At 52.6% G+C, this 16,825-nt stretch overlaps 1 protein-coding gene and 1 long non-coding RNA gene across 7 annotated transcripts; both read right to left on the reverse strand.

Moving 5' to 3' along the window:
- Positions 1-3,337: 3,337 nt before the first annotated feature.
- On the reverse strand, positions 3,338-8,987 carry APOC2 (apolipoprotein C2). 4 transcript variants are annotated; one of them, XM_036885863.2, is made up of 5 exons: positions 8,844-8,987; positions 8,456-8,594; positions 4,166-4,241; positions 3,855-4,014; positions 3,338-3,582 (listed from the first exon to the last, which is right to left on the reverse strand). In XM_036885863.2, the coding sequence occupies exons 2-5, from the start codon at positions 8,468-8,470 to the stop codon at positions 3,492-3,494; spliced, it is 342 nt and encodes a 113-aa protein (XP_036741758.1). In that variant the 5' UTR covers positions 8,471-8,594; positions 8,844-8,987; the 3' UTR covers positions 3,338-3,491. The 4 variants fall into 4 exon arrangements, with proteins under 4 accessions (XP_036741758.1, XP_036741759.1, XP_036741760.1 ...); XM_036885864.2 differs by lacking the exons at positions 8,456-8,594; positions 8,844-8,987 and adding an exon at positions 5,001-5,388; XM_036885865.2 differs by lacking the exons at positions 3,338-3,582; positions 3,855-4,014; positions 4,166-4,241; positions 8,844-8,987 and adding exons at positions 5,573-5,777; positions 5,894-6,023.
- Positions 8,988-11,212: 2,225 nt separating this feature from the next.
- On the reverse strand, positions 11,213-16,776 carry LOC130680913 (uncharacterized). Of its 3 annotated transcripts, XR_008993945.1 has the most exons (5): positions 16,031-16,776; positions 15,097-15,963; positions 12,901-12,958; positions 11,850-12,651; positions 11,213-11,322 (listed from the first exon to the last, which is right to left on the reverse strand). It is a non-coding gene; the product is annotated as an uncharacterized LOC130680913 (long non-coding RNA). The 3 variants fall into 3 exon arrangements; XR_008993946.1 differs by lacking the exons at positions 11,213-11,322; positions 11,850-12,651; positions 12,901-12,958 and adding an exon at positions 13,743-13,955 and having other exon boundaries at positions 16,053-16,764; XR_008993944.1 differs by lacking the exons at positions 11,213-11,322; positions 11,850-12,651; positions 12,901-12,958 and adding an exon at positions 13,743-13,955 and having other exon boundaries at positions 16,031-16,764.
- Positions 16,777-16,825: the final 49 nt, after the last annotated feature.

The raw sequence follows: 16,825 nt of genomic DNA on the forward strand, positions 1-16,825 counted from the left end.
CCCGCCCCTCCTGTGTTAAAGGAACCCTCCTGGTCCCCGCACCCAGACTCGGAGGGCAGGACCTTTAGCCAGTGCCCTCGCCTTCTGGCCCCTCCTCCTAACGCAACCCTTTAGGTTATAGTCTCATGTGCATTCAGTTATTTCACGGATCTCACGGTCATCATACCCTCAAATAGGTACCCAGCCAGCCCTCCCGAAGCCTTCTGGCCGCGTAGTTTAGTGCGCATGCGCGTTTCCTTAGTGGTGCCCTTGCTAGCGAACTTCGTGCTCTGGTCCGAGCTTTAGGGACTCCTAAGAGCTGCGTACTTTCTCTTAGGTATGTAACTTTTCACAGCTCCAAGCCTGGACATGTGTTGAGAAACCTCTGGCCTGGGGAGAGCGTTATGGAGACCGAGAGGATACTTTCAGCGGCTGTTAAGCTTCCATCAAATAATCGGGTGGAGGTCTGACTGGGTTGAAACCGTGGTTGTGCTACTGACTGGCTAAATGATCCCGGACAAGTGACTTCTCTCTAACCCTCGTTTCTTTCCTCTTTTATTAACTAAGCATCATAGCATTACCTCCTATTCCTCTCGCCTTCAAGCCCTGCTGGGTTTGGAGACCCAGTAAGATCCGGAAAATAAAGCATCCTGCCCCGGGCCTAATGTTCAATAAGGGATCAATATCATGCACTATTAAGAACTTTACATGTTATCTGAAAGGCAAAGCAGGTTATGCATTGGGATATTCTAGTTATTTATTCATAATTTTACATCAACTTCCACATTCCCCTAGGTCTCAAACCAGTAGTGATATCCCCTTCTCCAGGAAACCCTCTCTGGTCCCCAGGCTGTGTGGGGCACCACTTTCTAGTCCTCCTAGATCCCTGGTCTCCCCCACCCCATCCCTGTGCACTTTGTCATCACCATCAGGGATAGGTGTGGTGTCATGGTCCCTGCTCTGTCTCCGCCACTACCCCAGCGGATGTTTGCTGAGTGAAAGGGGGAAACTCTTGAGTGCAAAAGGCGAAAGACTTACCCCTGAGAACCAACACGAGGGGAAGAAGGAACCTTAGAAAACTTGCCCAGACCCCTTCTCTTACAGATAATTAAAGCAGTATTACCGATTCTGTGAAATCATAGGCCCAGTCTTTAAATATAAGGATGAAATGAACATACTGATTAAGTCCCCAGACAAAAATCAGATTGAGACTTGCGGGCCTCTTCTTTAAAAGTACAAAATTGCACGTGTGCAGTGACTGTAATGGGGGTTGTCGGGGGGACTTGGTGAAGGGGTGACCCTAGTAAACATAATGTTCCTCATGTAATTGTAGATTAATGATACCAAAAAAAAAATTACACGTGTGAATTTAAGTAGAAGACCGCAGAAAACCCAGGCAAGTGAAGGGTTTTGAAAATCTTTCCTAGCTTCAGTGTAATTCCATCTCTGCTTTCAGCTTTAGATACAAAATGCCCCCATCTGCCCTCCGCGTCTCATATGCTGCAAATTCCTGATCTGTTGGAGCATGAGAGGCTCTTAGTTAGACTGTGGCCTTAGCAGAGGCCCCTGCAAACCTCCCAGACGTGTGTGGACCTAATAAATTCTTCCATTCCTACTAACTGGTGTGTGAATCACAGGCCAGACTCCTCTGTCCTCCACTAGGGGACGCCCAACACCAACCAGAGGCTGTGATTTCAGGTTCTAAGGGAGAAGAGGGGTGGGGACCCTAAGTTCTGGGTCCTGAGGAGAAAGGGTTGGGGGTCCAGACTTCTGAGTCTGAAGGAAGAGAAATCTGAGGTTCCAGACTCCTGAGTTCTGGGGGTCCTGAAGGGAGTGGGACTGGCATGGGGGCCTGAGAAAGGAAGGAGGCATCTGGGAAGGGCACCAGGATTGGTTGGAAGCAGACCTGGCCTGGGCAGTGGTTTGATTTGGCTTGAGTCCGTGGGAAACAAGTGGACAGAGCCGGGATTGTTCCTCTGGGGTCCCCCCTCCCCACCTCCCCCTGAGCTTGGCAGCTTCAGCTCTTCCCAGGCTCTGGGCACTTGAGGGCATTTCCCACAACCCTTCCCCAAGGCCTCTGTTTTCTACTAAACTCACAGCTGCCCAGCCTCAGGACCTGGGAAAACTGCCCCCCAAGAGTGCTGGAAGGCTGGCCTGAGATTAATGCCAAGCAGATTAGGAGAAATGCAGGCCCTGGATCCTCAGAGGCTAACAGCCCCACCCCTGGGACTTGGGGGTCCAGGACGACCCCCTACTCTCTCAGAATCCAGGAGTCCAGGGCCCCAGCCCCTCTGCGCATGGGCCCCAGCACTCTCCTCTCTCAGCCCACACAACCTCTACCGTTATTTGCACACCCTGTGCTTTTTACTGCAATTCCCCACTTCCCAGATACACTCCTCCAACACCTAACCACCCTACATGGGCCTGGGTGCCAAGTGAGTGCCTCCTCCCCTCCCTGCACTTTTCAGCAACAGCAGCCCTAACCACACTGTGCTGTGACGCATCCCTTGTGATCTGCCCAGCCAGGTCCTCTAGAGGGCCCTCTGCTCCTGACCCACTGCCTATCTGTGGTGGAGGCATCCAGGCTTTGATTTCACTTGTTTTTTCCATTGCCTGGATTGTTCTCTGAAGTTAACCTTCTCTATTGGTTGTCTTGCTCATCCTCTGCCTCCCCCAACCCCAGAGCTTCTCTACTTGTGGCCTCAGCTTGGAGCAGGGCTGCTGCCCCTGAGTTAGGAGCTCAGGAAATGTAATTAGCGTTGCTAAGAAGGAGTGAACAGGTAACGAGACCTACCACAAAGCTGTAATCACTAAAACCTTATGGACCCAGGCCCAGACCCGATCAGTAGCTTTTTGAGGGGTCACAGGAAGGCAGGACTGTCTCTGTCTCTTCCGTGCAGTGTCCTCTGAGTCCAGAACCATCTCAATAAATACATGTGGGATGAATGTATAGGAATCATCACAGGGCACAGCTTTTATAGGCCTCTTGGGTCCCAGCCAACCTGGGCACTGACTTCCTATGCTCAGTAATGACTCGTGGGCACCAGACTCCCTTCTGTCAGAGGACCATTGGACAGCGCACTGCAGTGGCACATTTAAAGCGGCAGCCCCGGGGCCTGGACACTGCCAGAGGCCACTGCGGGTTTTTCGTGTCCACGGTCTGTCATCTTACAGATGAAAAATCTGGACCTTGGTGAAGAACAGTCTCTAATTTTGGTATGATTATTCATTGTTCTTATTCACCTCTTTATTCTGACTGAGTTAGGGCTTCATACCTACAACAGGTGCTCAATAAATGTTGGGTGGACTGCATCAGCCCCTCCGTCTTAGCCCCTGAGGTCTCAGAAAAGCAACCACATTGAAGAAAATAAACATGGCTCTTTTTTATTGGTAAAAAGTCAGGCTAGAGTTGGGAGCAGGCTATGAGAGCTGCTAGGAAGTGGGGGGTAGGTCGGCAGCCAAGGGGTGGCTGGGTCTGGAGTCTCCCTCCCCCACGGTTGAGGGCCCAGCTGTTACTCGTCCCCCTTCAGCATAGAGAATAACTGGTCAGTAAGAATCCCTGCGTAGATGGTCACAGCTGCTGTGCCTTTGCTGTACATGTCCCTGAGAAGAAAGGACAGCAGGTCTGAGCGGGGAGGTGCTGGAGGGCCAGAATCATGCGTCCTTTGGGAAAAGGTGGTGGGAACCCGAAGTCCTGGATCCCTAGGGAGGGCAGGGCTGGGGTCTCAACATCGCAGGTTCCCACAGAGCTGGGGGCCAGGGGCTGAGACTCCTGAGCCTTGAGAGAGCATAGGCTTGAACTTGGGCTCCTGAGTCTGAAGGAGAAGGGGCTGGGGGCTGGGACTCCCGGTTCCTAAGCAGGGGGGTGGTGATACCTGATTTTTTCATCCACAGTGGTCAGGTATGTCTTCTCATACAGGCCCTGGGCAGCTGCCCTGGCGGTATCCCAGTAACCGTAGAGTGATTCCTGCATCTGGGCGAGCAGGGCAGGGCTGGCAGCCTCATCCTCCTCGGGCACGTGGGCCCCCTGGACCTCTGCAAGGGGGGAGTGCATTAGGAGAGCTAAGGGGTTCGCAGCAGCGGGAGGAGGCAGGGCAGGGGCAGGGCTGGGCAAGAACGGGGTTGGGAAGGCCATGAGGTTCATTCTCCTCCTCACTGACCCTCCTCCCCTGCCAGCCACACTCACCAGATCCTAACACCAGCAGGACAAGAAACAGAGCCAAGAGGTGTCTGGTGCCCATGGCTTCAGAGGACCTGGAACACTGAGGAGGGTGTGGGGCAGGGCCTCTGGAGGCGTCTCTGCCTAGGGTCCCCCTTCCCCCCAGCCTCCCTGCCCAAGGCAAGTTCCTAGTGGGTTAGTTGGGCCTCATTGTCTCATATGCTGTGATTCGGCTCCTGATTTTAACATCTTCATTCTAACGTCTGCTCGTTCACCCAAGAAGCATTTCTTGAGCACCTGCTACTTGCCGAGCATAGTTCCCCATCCAGCCATGAACGCAGCAAGGGCCCCGCCCTTAAGAAGCCGCGTTGAAAGATCAATTAATGCATATTAAATGAGTGAAATATAGAACGGGTCACACACGATAAGAGCTCTCAGGGGGAAGGATGGGACAGCCCCAGCAGAAGGTGACATTCATGCTACACGACCCAGATGGTGCAGGAACTGGTGCCACAGAGCCTGTTAACCACCAGGTAGACGAGGGGGCTTCCAGCGCACAGGGACCCCTTCCAGCCACAGAGGCTCACTTGTCTATCCGTTCTCACCCCAGGCTGCGAGGGGAGTTGCCCCAGGGTGACTGCAGTGCTCAGTGCACCCCAGGATCATCCACATTCGGGAGATGAGGAAACAGCAGGGTGAGGGCGTTAAGATCCGACCCAGGAGGGGCACCGGCACTCATTGTATGAATCTACATTCGCTGACTCCAACGCTGGAACCTAACGTCGTGACTCTTGCGGTCTCTGATTAAACGATCTTTGCCCCCTCCCTGCTGGCCACCCCTCGTTTCGGTACCCTCTCTTACCAGACTCTGGCGGGCCGTCCTCACCAGCTCCGAAGGGCAAAGAAAGGCTTTATAGTGCTTGAGATCCACCTCCCCTGCCCAGCCACCACCCCCACCTCCGGGCCTAGGCCAAAGTCCTGGCCAACAGAACCACCGAGGGGGTGGGGTAGGGCACAGAGGGCAGTGACATCCCCCGAGGTCAAGCCCAGGGAGCCCCCACTCTGAACAGGCATCCCTGAGAGAGGCAGGCTGCCTGGGGGGCTGTGAAGCGGTTGGGAGGTCTGGGCACCCACCAGGAAGGAGGCCTGGGGTCTCTGTTGTGTGGGAAGTGAAGGCAGAGTTCTAAATGAGGGCTCACTGTGGGGACCCGCAAACCCGCTGCTCTCTAGCTGGCACCCTCCCTCCTGAACTGAGGAGCCTGAAATCTGCCCCCGCTACAAGCCTGCAGGGGCAGTTCTCAGGACTGGGGATGTTCATGCCCCCGACTCCTCCCCGCAAGCCCCCCTACCATGCCTCCCCTGCCCCGTGTCACTTCCTCTACTCATTAACTGTGGGTTATCTCTGGCTGCACCGGGAAGGGTTTGGGCCAGGGAGACGAGAAGAATTTCTTTATTGTGGAGGCTGTGAACACTTTAATCCTGGTCACCGTCCCCGCAGAGAAGCTGGGGGCACAGGCTGTGCGCCCTGTTCAGGAGGCTGTCCTTCGAGCTTTGCAGCCAGGCCTGGGTGCGGAGACTCAGGTCCCGCAAGTGGTCGTCATAGTAGGTCTGCACAAAGCCCTGAAAGGACCCAGGTCCCCTGCAGGAGAGAGGGAGCCATAGTTGAGACCCCAGCTACCCCCAAGGCTTCTACCCTGTCCACCTCCTCCTCCCTCAGACCCAGAGTCCAGGCCCTGCCCCTCCTGGCACACTAACCAGAACCACCGCCACCTCTCTCTGGTCCTGGTCACCAGCTCCTCCACCTTGCCCTGCACCAGGCTCCAGGAACTACTCGCCAGCCCTGGCGAGGGGCTGGGGGATCCTGCAGGCGCTTCTTGCTGGCATGCTAGGTAGGACCAGAGGGCAACTTGGGTGGGCTGGGACCCCAGAACCCCTCCGCTTCCCTCTCCCTCCATGCTCACCATCACTGTCATTCCTGGTGGCTCAAGGGCAGCCCCTTGCTGTCCTCTCACTTCCAGCCTTTACCTTATAAGTCCATCCTTCTGACCGCTTGTCCCCTGCAGCCATCAGCCAGCCATCTCCTCCCTGTGCCTCAGGCCCCTTCCCCCTCTTGTGCCCATGTGTTTCTCCCTTCATCTGTAAACAGACCTCTCTGGCCCCCATCAGCCTCCTGATGCCCCTTTACTACCTGCTCTTGCCACCCCCCGAGCTCTCCTGCGACCCCCACACAGAGGGAGGGAGACAATAGGACTTTCTGCCCCCAGGGCTGGAGGTTGGCAAGACCATGACATCACCATCAATTCCCCCTGACAGGCTGGGATTCCGCAGGGGACTGCACTTTGTTTCCTAGCGTACACCTCTGTCCAGTGCCCACACACCTGGGCAAGCCTCCCCGACTGATCCAGCCACCACACGGTACACATACATGTGCACAGACAGGGGCACGCATGTGTCTGGTGTGCCTCCAGCCAATGACTTAACCTCTTCAAAACTCAGTTTCCCCTTCTGTAGAATGGGATGATAGGACCTACTTCATAGGATTATCTCAAGAATTCAGAGTTAACATGTACAAGGCACTTGGAATGGTGCCTTGCACATTGTAGGCTCTGAGTATGAAAATTTTAGATGCATGTGCACTCAGACACATTCACATACCAGTACACACAGACACCCTCACACACTCCAATCTTCTGCAAAAATACCCTATAAAGACACACACACAAACATACACATGTTCGTAGACACACAAATGCACATCTATTACCAGTGTCATGTGTACCAGCTCCATGTGCATACCTGACACACAGCCACAGCGACACATACTTCCAGGTATGCACACATATCTGCACACCGCAAAGCCCACAAGCTCCGTCCTGGCATGTGTACAAACCAGCGTGCACACAGCTCACACACACCCCACGCCTCTGCAGAGTCGCCACATCCACCCGTCCGTCCTCCTCACCCACAACACAGGCCAGGACCAGAACGCAGAGGCAGCGGGAGGGTAGGGCCTGGGGCCTGCGTCCAAGCAGCAACATTTCTGGGGGCTCTGTCCCTCTGTCCCTCTGTGCTCAGCTCCCCAGGCAGGGGGTAGGGAGGCTATCCTGAGCAAAACCCTCCCCTGGCGCCTCCCCACGCCCCTTGGCAGAAACTTCAGAGAGAGGGGCCCAGGTGACAGTGACAATCAAAGGCCATGACCTTACCTGCTGGCCTCCCTCCTTTCTACCCTCTCATCACTCTGGCCTCACAAGGGAAGACAGAAGACCTCCTGAACTGAACAGCATTCAAATCCTGGCTCCACCTAATGTGACAGCCCCTCTTTCTGGCCTCATTTTCCTTCTCTCTAAAATGGGCCCACAACCCATACTTTAGGCAGGACATAATTGAATGAAATGACACACGGAAAGGTCTTAACAAGGAGCCTGGTAAGATAGATGCTCACAGATCGTAGCTGTTCATGATTATTTCTTTCTCCACTAAGATCCCTTGACCACTGGTTATGGGGCCAGACATACACTAGCCGCGTGACCTGAGCAAATACATTCCCCTTTCTGGGCCTCAACGTTCTCATCTGTAGGATGGGGGTGGAAATAAGCCCTTGCCTCCCAAAGTGTGTGTGAAGCCTGGGGAAGCCCTTTGAGGGAGTAGGAGACTGTTCACATCAGGCTCAGGCCCAGAACCAGACAGAAAGAAAATGAGGCTTTTTCTCCCGGCGGACGAAAAGACATGGGCCAGGGCACACGGTCTGGCCAGGGGACCATGGGCCGGATTCCATAGTGCCAGTTGCCAGATACAATACAGGTTGCCCATCTGTTTGAATTTTAATTTCAGATAAATAATGTTTTTTCTTAGTATAAGTATGGCCCATGAAATATTTGGGATTTATACTAAAAATTATTTATTGTTTATCTGAAATTCAAATCTAACTGGGCCTCCTGTATTTTTACATGGGAACTCCGACAAGCCCACCTGGGCCCTACCCTGGAGGACTGCGCAGCCCAGGACTGTCCTGAGCCAGAGGCTTCCAGCAGAAGGCTGGCCGTTCCAGCGGGCCCAGCCTGGGCTCTGGTACAAGGTAGGTGCTCAAAAAATGTTCCCTGGAGCTCCTCACTAACACTAATCAGCAAAATAAAACCTCTTAGGGTTTCTGTTTGGGGTGACGAAAAAGTTCCAGAAATGGACGGTGGTGACGGTTGCACAACGCTGTGAAAGCCCTGAATGCCACCGAACTGGACGCCTACACGTGGCTGAAACGGTAAACTTCGTGATACGTATTTTACCATAATAAAAAAGAGAAAGGAAAAGGAGAACGCTCACCATGCATTGGGCCATGAGAAGCGGCACAGTGGGCTGCGCTCAGAGCCTGGTTCCCGTCTTAGCAGCGGGGGGACCTGGTGCGGGTTGCTTAATCTCTCTAGGCCTGTTTCTTCATCCACGATTGGGGGTCACAGACTCCCTACCGCGGGGAGTAAAGGAGGTCATTACATAAAGTGCTGCGAGCAGCGCCGGATCCACCTCAAAGGTGTTGAGCTGATGTCAGCTGCTGTTTGTTAAGCTTGAATTTCCTGAGTACACTCTATGCACCAGGCGCCCCAGCTGGGCTCATTCAACTAACTCACAACAGTCCTGCCAGGTGGGCATCTTTACCATCCCCATTTTGCAGATGAGGAAACTGAGTCTGTGGGGGTGGGGTGAGACCACTTACCGGAGGCTCCTCAGCCAGCAAGTGGTGAATCAGAACATGGCCCCTCTCACACTACCTGGCCAAGCCAGGACCTCGCCTGCTGTAAATCCTAGAGGGCAAGAGCGAGGCTGGCGCAGGGCCTGGGCAGTGTGGGCAGGGGGCTGGGTGTCTCTGGCCCCTGCCCCAGCTCCAAGGTCAGCGTGCACTGTTTGCTGTGTCCTGCTTGCAATGTTTGTCCATCTTGGGGACAGGAACAGGCTGAAGGTCATTCAGGGTGGACTCCAGAGGCAGCTCAAAAACAACTGTGGAGGTGGGGATGGAGCAGGAGGAGAGAGCAGGGGCAGGAATGGGGGAAAATCAGTAGTGGGGGGCCCCTAGTCCCCAGTGTGTGTGTCTGGGGTCAGAGAGCATCTCTCAGCCTGCAGCTCTGTGTCCGAATGATCACTAGTCCTGACCTCCAGACCACCAAATCTCTCTCTGTCCCTCAACCCCAGGGTTCCTGCCTCCTCTGGACCCCATCCCCTCACCTGTGAGTCCCTAACCCGCCTCCCTTCTAGCCTCCCTAACCACTCATCACCCCGGCCGCCATGCCTCTCTCCTTCCTATCTTTCTCCTTCTGCTGGGAGACCGCCTTTCATTCCTTTTTAAAAATTGAGATATTCACAAAACATAAAATTCACCCGTTTAATGTGTACGGTTCAATGGTTTTTTTAGTGCATTTGCAAGTGGTATAACTGTCACCACCATCTAATTCCAGGACATTTTCCTCACCCCAAAGGGAAGCCCCGTAATCATTGCCTTCTTTCCCCAGTGGGGCAACCACTCGTTTATTTTCTGTCGCTATAGATTTCCCTATTCGGGACATTGCACGTAAATGGAATCACGCAACATGTGGCCTTTCTGTAACTGGCTTCTTTCACTCTGCATAATGTTTTCATGGTTCATCCACGTGGTAGTATGGATCAGTGCTGTGTTTCTTGTTATGTTGGAATAATATTCCACTGTCTGGATACACATACGGAGTTGACCCTTGAACCACACAGGTATGAACTTCACAGGTTCACTTATACGCTTTTTTCAATAAATACATTGGAAAAATTTTTGGAGATCTGTGACAATCTGAAAGAACATTTTTCTCTGGGTTACTATACTGTAATAATACAGTATCTCATGCATATAACGCACAAAATACGTGTTATTCACAGACCTTATGTTAGCTGTCAGGCTTCGGTGAACAGCAGGCTATTAGTAACTAGGTTGTCAGTGAAAGGAAAAGAGGGGATGAGAACTCAGCAGTCCAAGCAGGTTTATTGCTAAACCTGAGAGGGACCCCTCTGTCCTGGCGAGCAGAACAAAGAAGGTGTGTCTTACAGGCTAAGAGACTTTTTAATGGTCAGGTTTTTTGGTGGGCTCTTTGACGGGAGGCATTGGGGAAAAGGTGGGCTTTGTGACTTGCTGACGTGTCCTCTGGAGAATGCTTGCAGCCTAGGGAAGATGAAAAGCTAGGTCTTTCCGAGATGGTGAGTGAGCTTATTCAAAAAGGTGGTTGGTACTCCTGCCTGGGTTCTATCAGTCAAAAAATCAAAAGTTATACACAGATCTTTGTGTGCACGGTGGTGGGGGGTTGGCACCCTTAATCCTTGTGTTATTCAAAGGTCAAGTACATACACTGGATATACATATATTAAATGGATTTATTTATGCATTAATCCATTAATTGATGGGCATCTGGACTGTCTCCACTTCTTGGCTATTATGAACAAAATTGCTCCACCTATGCAAGTTTTGGGGTGAACCTGTTTGCAATTCTTGGGTAGCTACCTGGGAATGGAATTGCTCGGTACTGTGGTTGCTCTGTTTAACTTTTTGGGGGATGCTAGACTCTTTTCTGAGGGACTCCACTCCCTCCTTTTTGTATTTGGTTTCTCACTCCAGTGTTTGCTGATCGGCACTCGAGGGGAAAAACAATTGTATTGCTTATCACACTCTTGTCCAGTTCTCTGAGTCCTGAATTGTCTTTCAGGTTGCAGGTGCAATGTCCCCTCCTCTGGGAAGCCCTCACGACCCCTTAGGTTGACCCAGGGGCCTGCTGGATTCCCCCACCTCTGCCCTGCCCACTGTGTGGTGTGTGGGCCGTGGGTGGCTCTGCCTGAATTCGTTACCTTCACTCCCTGAGTGTGAACACTTATATGTATGTGTCTGGCACTTGCTGGGTGTCTTTCTCTTGATGTGAGCAGAACTATTTGCTCTGAGTTCTGCAGGTATGTCTGTACACCTAACAACAAATGTACTGGCTCTAAAACATAAAGTGCAGAAGGAAAATTGCAAAATTAGAATTCATGAATGGGTAATAAATGGTAATCAAGCACCTTCATGCCAGCTGGCCCATGGAATGTAAACGTGCATTCATTTATTCAAGAAATATTGATTGCGTTCTCACTGTGCGCCAGGCACTCGGGGGCCCTGAGGGGAACAAGACAGCCTCTGTGATCTTGATATCCTAATGGTGGGAGACACAGAAAGTAAACAAGTAAGTGAATAGATACATGATTTATCCGAGGGTAATAAAAGCTGACAAGAAAGACAGATAAAGAAAAGGAGAGGGATAGGAATTTAATATGGGGTGAGCACAGGGCAGGGAGATTTTTGAACAGAGATCTTGAGGAGGTGAGGAGGGGGCCAGGCAGATATCTGGACATCTGGAGGAGGAGCATTCCAGCTGAGGAATGCTGGAGGAACAGCAGGTGCAAAGGCCCTGAGGTGGGAGCTTACCCAAGCTGTGAGGAGCTGCAGGTGAGTGGTGGGGAGAGGGAGAGAGGAAGAGACCCCAGAAAGTGTAAAGCCTGTAGACTCTGATGCAATCTCTGTGTTTGGAGGGTGGAGAGAGAATTCTGAACAGAGGAGGTGCGATCAGAGGGGTGTGAACAGGATTGCTCTGACTGCTGAGTGGGAAGAAAGTATAGGAGCCCAGGGGGTGGATTTTTGCAGGGACACTGGTACGGAGAGTTGTATTTATTTATTTCCCACCTTTGCTTTCCATCCTCACTCCTGTTCCTCTCTCCTCCTTAAGCATCCTTCAGATGTGCTTGGGGCATGTCCTCAGACAGGAAATAACTCAAATACGCAAGGTTCTTCCATATGTGTGTTCTAATTTGACATCCGTTGATACCATGCTGTGGATCTTCTGTTTCTTTTTCACTCCCACCTACATTGTCAGATCTCTCCAAGTTGTTATGTGAAGAAGTATCTCGTTCCTTCTGCAGCTGCATGGACTCCCAACCTTTATTTTTTCACTCCCCTCATGATGGACCTCTGGGTCTCTTGCAGCTCCCATCCCACAAAACACCTTACTGAACATCCTCATCCATCTCCCCATGTGTTTCTCTGGCTCCTGTACTGTGCCGGCTTTACCATCAAGGGACCTGGGGTGTGGAAAATTTCAGAGCCCCCTCTTAGGGCCCAGCTGCAGAGGAGAGGGGTGGCCCTCGTGGTGTTTAGGAGACAGGAATTTTTAAATGCTTCTTGATTTTGTGGTATATTTTTGACACCGATTTCCAGTTTCTCTCCATAACAGTGACCCAGGTCCCACCTTCTCACCAACACCAGGCATCTTCACACTTGTGCTTTCTTCCCGGTGACTGGGAGTGGATGGGTGTCAGTTGGTTGTGTCCATCAACTTGCTCCTGAATCTGAGCCTCTTTACAGAATGTAAACTTACTCCACAGACTGCTGGTTCTTCTCTGTCCCTGGGTATCGTTTGAGTTCTCCAGCCTGAGAGCTTTCCTCCCCAAGAAAATGCTTGAAAAATAAATTGACTGGCTCCAAAATGCTAGGAAAAAGGATCAAGTAAAGATTAGCAATGGTTTGATTAAATCTGCACGGAACATACTCTTTCACCAACTAGCCAACCGAAGTGTGAGTGCTTATGTGAATTATATCTGATGAGGGATGTGGGTATATTTTAATATGCTGCATTTGGTAAAGGACAAGGCCCGGAACCAGGCATGTGTGTATAGTACAGTGGGCATGTTCATCAGGGTGACACAGGACACCTCCCCAGCCCCCCAGCTCTACTCACATTTGGCTGCATGACATTGTATAAGCGACATTAGTCTTCTGTGCCTCAGTTTCTTCCTCTGTAAAATAGGTACACTTACAGCATTTATCTCAGAGGGGTTTTATGAAAATGTAATTTAGTGTTTTTTTTTTCAGATGTAGCATAATTATCTCACATAAGTATTACCGAATCCTCACACCACACCCAGTGCTGTGCTGGGCTACACTTGGGGACACAGTGGTGACAACAGCCCTGTCCCTGTCCTCCTGGGCTCACAGTCCAGTGGGGGAGACAGAGCTGTCACCAGACAATGATGAGCTGAGGTGGGCAGAGCTGGGATGGAGGCTCTGACCCAGCCTGGGGGTCAAGGAGGGCTTCCTGGAGGAGAGGACATCAAAGCTGAGACTTGAAGGGTAGGGATTGTGTCAGTCTCTTTGGGGGCTCTACCCTTGTCCTCTTCCATATCCCCTTCATTATCCACTGAAAGTGTAATAAACACCTACTATGTGCATGGCGATGAATCCCCAGTCCCTTATTTTGGGCAGCCCTACTAGGGCTAAGTACAATAGAGTAAGAATTCTGGGCTGAGGGTCCAATCCAGGGCTCTACTTCCTGGCTGTGTGTCCTTGCCCAAGTAACTTCATTACTCTGAGCCTGAATACCAGAGATTAATTAATATGGGATTACTATAAGGGCCCCACCCGCAAGGTTCTTGTCAGGATTCTTTTGAGATTATGAAGTTCAAAGTCTTCAGCACAGGGCAAGTAGAGAATGCTGAATATATGTGAGGCCTTGCCTGTCTCCCAGAGGAGCACCCCAGCCTGTCCCCCAGCCCCCACCCCACAGCAAATAAGCACCCAGAGTTCTTTCTATAGGATATTTATTGGTGGTAGTGGTGGAGGCAAATATGGGGCATCACGGAGGAAGTTCCCCACCAAGGGACCTGGGGTGTGGAAAATTTCAGAGCCCCCTCTTAGGGCCCAGCTGCAGAGGAGAGGGGTGGCCCTCGTGGTGTTTAGGAGACAGGAATTTTTAAATGCTTCTTGATTTTGTGGTATATTTTTGACACCGATTTCCTGTAGGAAGAGATGAGAGGGGTCACTGTGTTTTGTGCCTCCCTACAGACTGCCCAAGTCCTGGCCCCTACCTGACTCCGTGATCTTCCCCTTCCTCCAAGAAAACATCAGGCCTCCCTGCTGTCTGTGGGATCAGGAGGAGCCCTGGGCTGGGTGGCCCAACTTCCCTGCCTCAGGTTCCTGGATGGACTAGAACACCTTGACGTCGGAACACTCCACCCTGGGCTTGCTTTCAAGGCCTGCCGTCTCTTGCTACCAAGCCTGCTCTTGCCCTGGCTGTGCCCTCCTTATTCAAGGGTGCCTCCAGCCCTCTTGCCTTTGTCCAGGCTGCCCCCTTGCCTAAAATGCCACCCTCTTCTTGATTATGTATAGATCTTCCTGCCTCAGGGCCTTTGCACTCACCCTCCACAGGGAACATTCTTCCCAAGTTTCTAGGCCTGGCTGGATTTTCCTAATTATTCAGAGCTCAATTTAAAGTGTGACCTCTTCAGAGAAGACCCAGTAACCAAGTCTATAGAGGCCCCTCCCTTGTTTATGATCTTCTCAGTGCTGAACTCCATCTGGGTTAATCTCCCAGAAATTCACTGTGTTATGGCCCATTCCCCCTTCCCTCCTGCTCAGATTGTCAGCTGCCTGTGGGCTGGGACTCAATATTGCTCATCACTATTATTCCCCTACATTGGAAGAGTTGCTGACACTTAACAGATGCTCAATAAATATTTGTTCATGAAGGGATGATTCACTAACTCACCAAAAGTAGTCAATTAGGTAAATAATGAATCAAGCATTTATAATGTGCCAGGCACTACGAAAATCCTCTAGTCTCTTTCCCCTCCGATCCCCATTTTATAGATGAGGAAACTGAGGCTCATGAAGATCTGTTCCTAAGATCACACAAGCAGCATCTGTTCTTCATAAGCCTGCGGGCCCAGGTTGGCCTGACTTCCAAACTTGGGGCTTTTACCACCAGGCAGGACCAGCTCTACAGTGTGGCTACCTGGGAGTCAGGACCAGCCCCTCCAGTCTGAGCACCCTGAGATCCAGCTGGGACCGCAGAACATTGTCAGCCTCTCTGGGCCTCAGTTTCCCCATCTGTTAATCAGTACACCCCAGCCTCCCATGCCCTGGGAAAGTTCCTCACTTGGCCTCGTCAGAAATGGCGTGCTGCAGGCGGTCGATGGCGTGCTTGGCCTTGCTCGCCAGAGCTTCACCCAGCTTCTCCATCTGAGCCAGGCTGCTAGCCTGGGTGGGGCCTGGGCCTGCCCCAAAGACAGGCAAGGGTGCAAAAATGTCAGTATTGGGAGCCCTTAGGATGAGATTCCAGGGGTGGGAACGGGAACCCTGGGATGTGGTTCTTGGAGGTCATGGTGTTAGAATCAGAAGCAGTGGAGGTCGTGGAGAGGGTACCTGATGGGCTAGATGGGGCCGAAGCGGCTGGGGCCCGCCTTTCTCTCAGCACTGCCTCCTCCCGCCCCTGCCCCTTTCCAGTCTGTACAAGCACAAAAGCTAATTCAGGAAGGGTGAGTCACTAGGGCTTCCCTTGGCAGATCTGCCACCCGTTGGACTACCCTTCAGAGGGGTGGGGTGGGGGTGATCGGTGGATGATAGTGGAACCAGGGTGCAGAAGGGGCCCCAGAGCTCTCAAGGGCCCTCTGAGCCTGGACCCTAGGCCAGCTTCAAACTTCTACGTCGCAAGCTCCCAGATTCTTCATCCCACTTCCACCTTCCAGAACTGTCAACAGAGCCGCCCCCAGGAGCGGGAGCGACCGGATGAGCCCCGTGGCGGGTCTGGAGCAGCACTGTGCAGGCAGAGGTGGGACAGAGGTGGTCAGTGATGCCCGTGTTCCCCCCTCCGAAGCCCCCTCACCCAGAGGACCCTCTACCCGCTTTCTTGTGCTCTTGGTGAAGCATCCGTGCCCGGCACCGCGCACCAATCTGGATCCGTTGCGGGACAGCCCAGCCCCAGGAGCCGGTGAGAGGTGCTGGCCTGGCCAGGGTCTTTATCAGGCTGAGGAAGGGGTTGGAGCAGGTTAATCTCCCTGCGTCTAAGCCTCTCCCTCTCCCCCATCCAGCACCTGCCTCCCGGTGTCCATCCACCTTTTCCTCTTCTGCGTCTGGCTGCTGGGGGTGGAGATTGGGTGGGGGCTCAGGCATGTCCCTCAGGCCCGAAGCCTCTTTGCTCAGTACACACCTCCGAATCTCCCTGACTGGAGGGAGATCTCAGCTTGCTGCATTTTCTTCCCTGTCAGGGGACAGCCAGCCTTTGCTCTCCCCGAGGGGGTGTCTCTGGCTCATCACCCTTCTCCCAGCCTCAGCAGGGGGTCTGTCCGCAAGTCTCAGGAACTCAGGAATTCAATTCACACTACATCCACTGGTCCCCTGGTCACCTTTTCCAGCCCCGTCCCCTTCCTCAGCAAGCTGTTTCGGCTCAACAAGCCTTACTCCACATCTCTGGGGTTGTCCAGTTAACCCCCCAGTCTGACCCCCCGTGCCACCTCCAATTTCACTTTTGGGCTAGCCCTTCAAGCCCCATTTCCCTGAATCTGGGAGCACCCCAGATCTCCCTCGATGTGCCCTGGGGTCTTAATTTCATAGCCCGCAGTATCTGTTTGGTGGAAGGATCTTTTCAGCCTGTCCAAACAGCAAACCGCAGCCATAAGGCTCCCAGTGCATGCCGTCCATTCATTTCACGGGCCCCCTTCCTCAGGAATCCCACTCTCCAGCTCTCCAGACTGCCTGTAAACACTCCATCTGCTCCTACGCACTCTCTCAGGCCCCTCCTGGCGCCAAGGTCCCCTCTGTCCGCCCTCCCACCAAGTCTGTCCCCCAGAGCTGGAGTCCAATGCCTCCCTCCTCCTCTTGGCTTCCTT

This window comes from Manis pentadactyla, chromosome 15 (genome assembly GCF_030020395.1).
Source record: "Manis pentadactyla isolate mManPen7 chromosome 15, mManPen7.hap1, whole genome shotgun sequence".
Lineage (NCBI taxonomy): Eukaryota > Metazoa > Chordata > Mammalia > Pholidota > Manidae > Manis > Manis pentadactyla.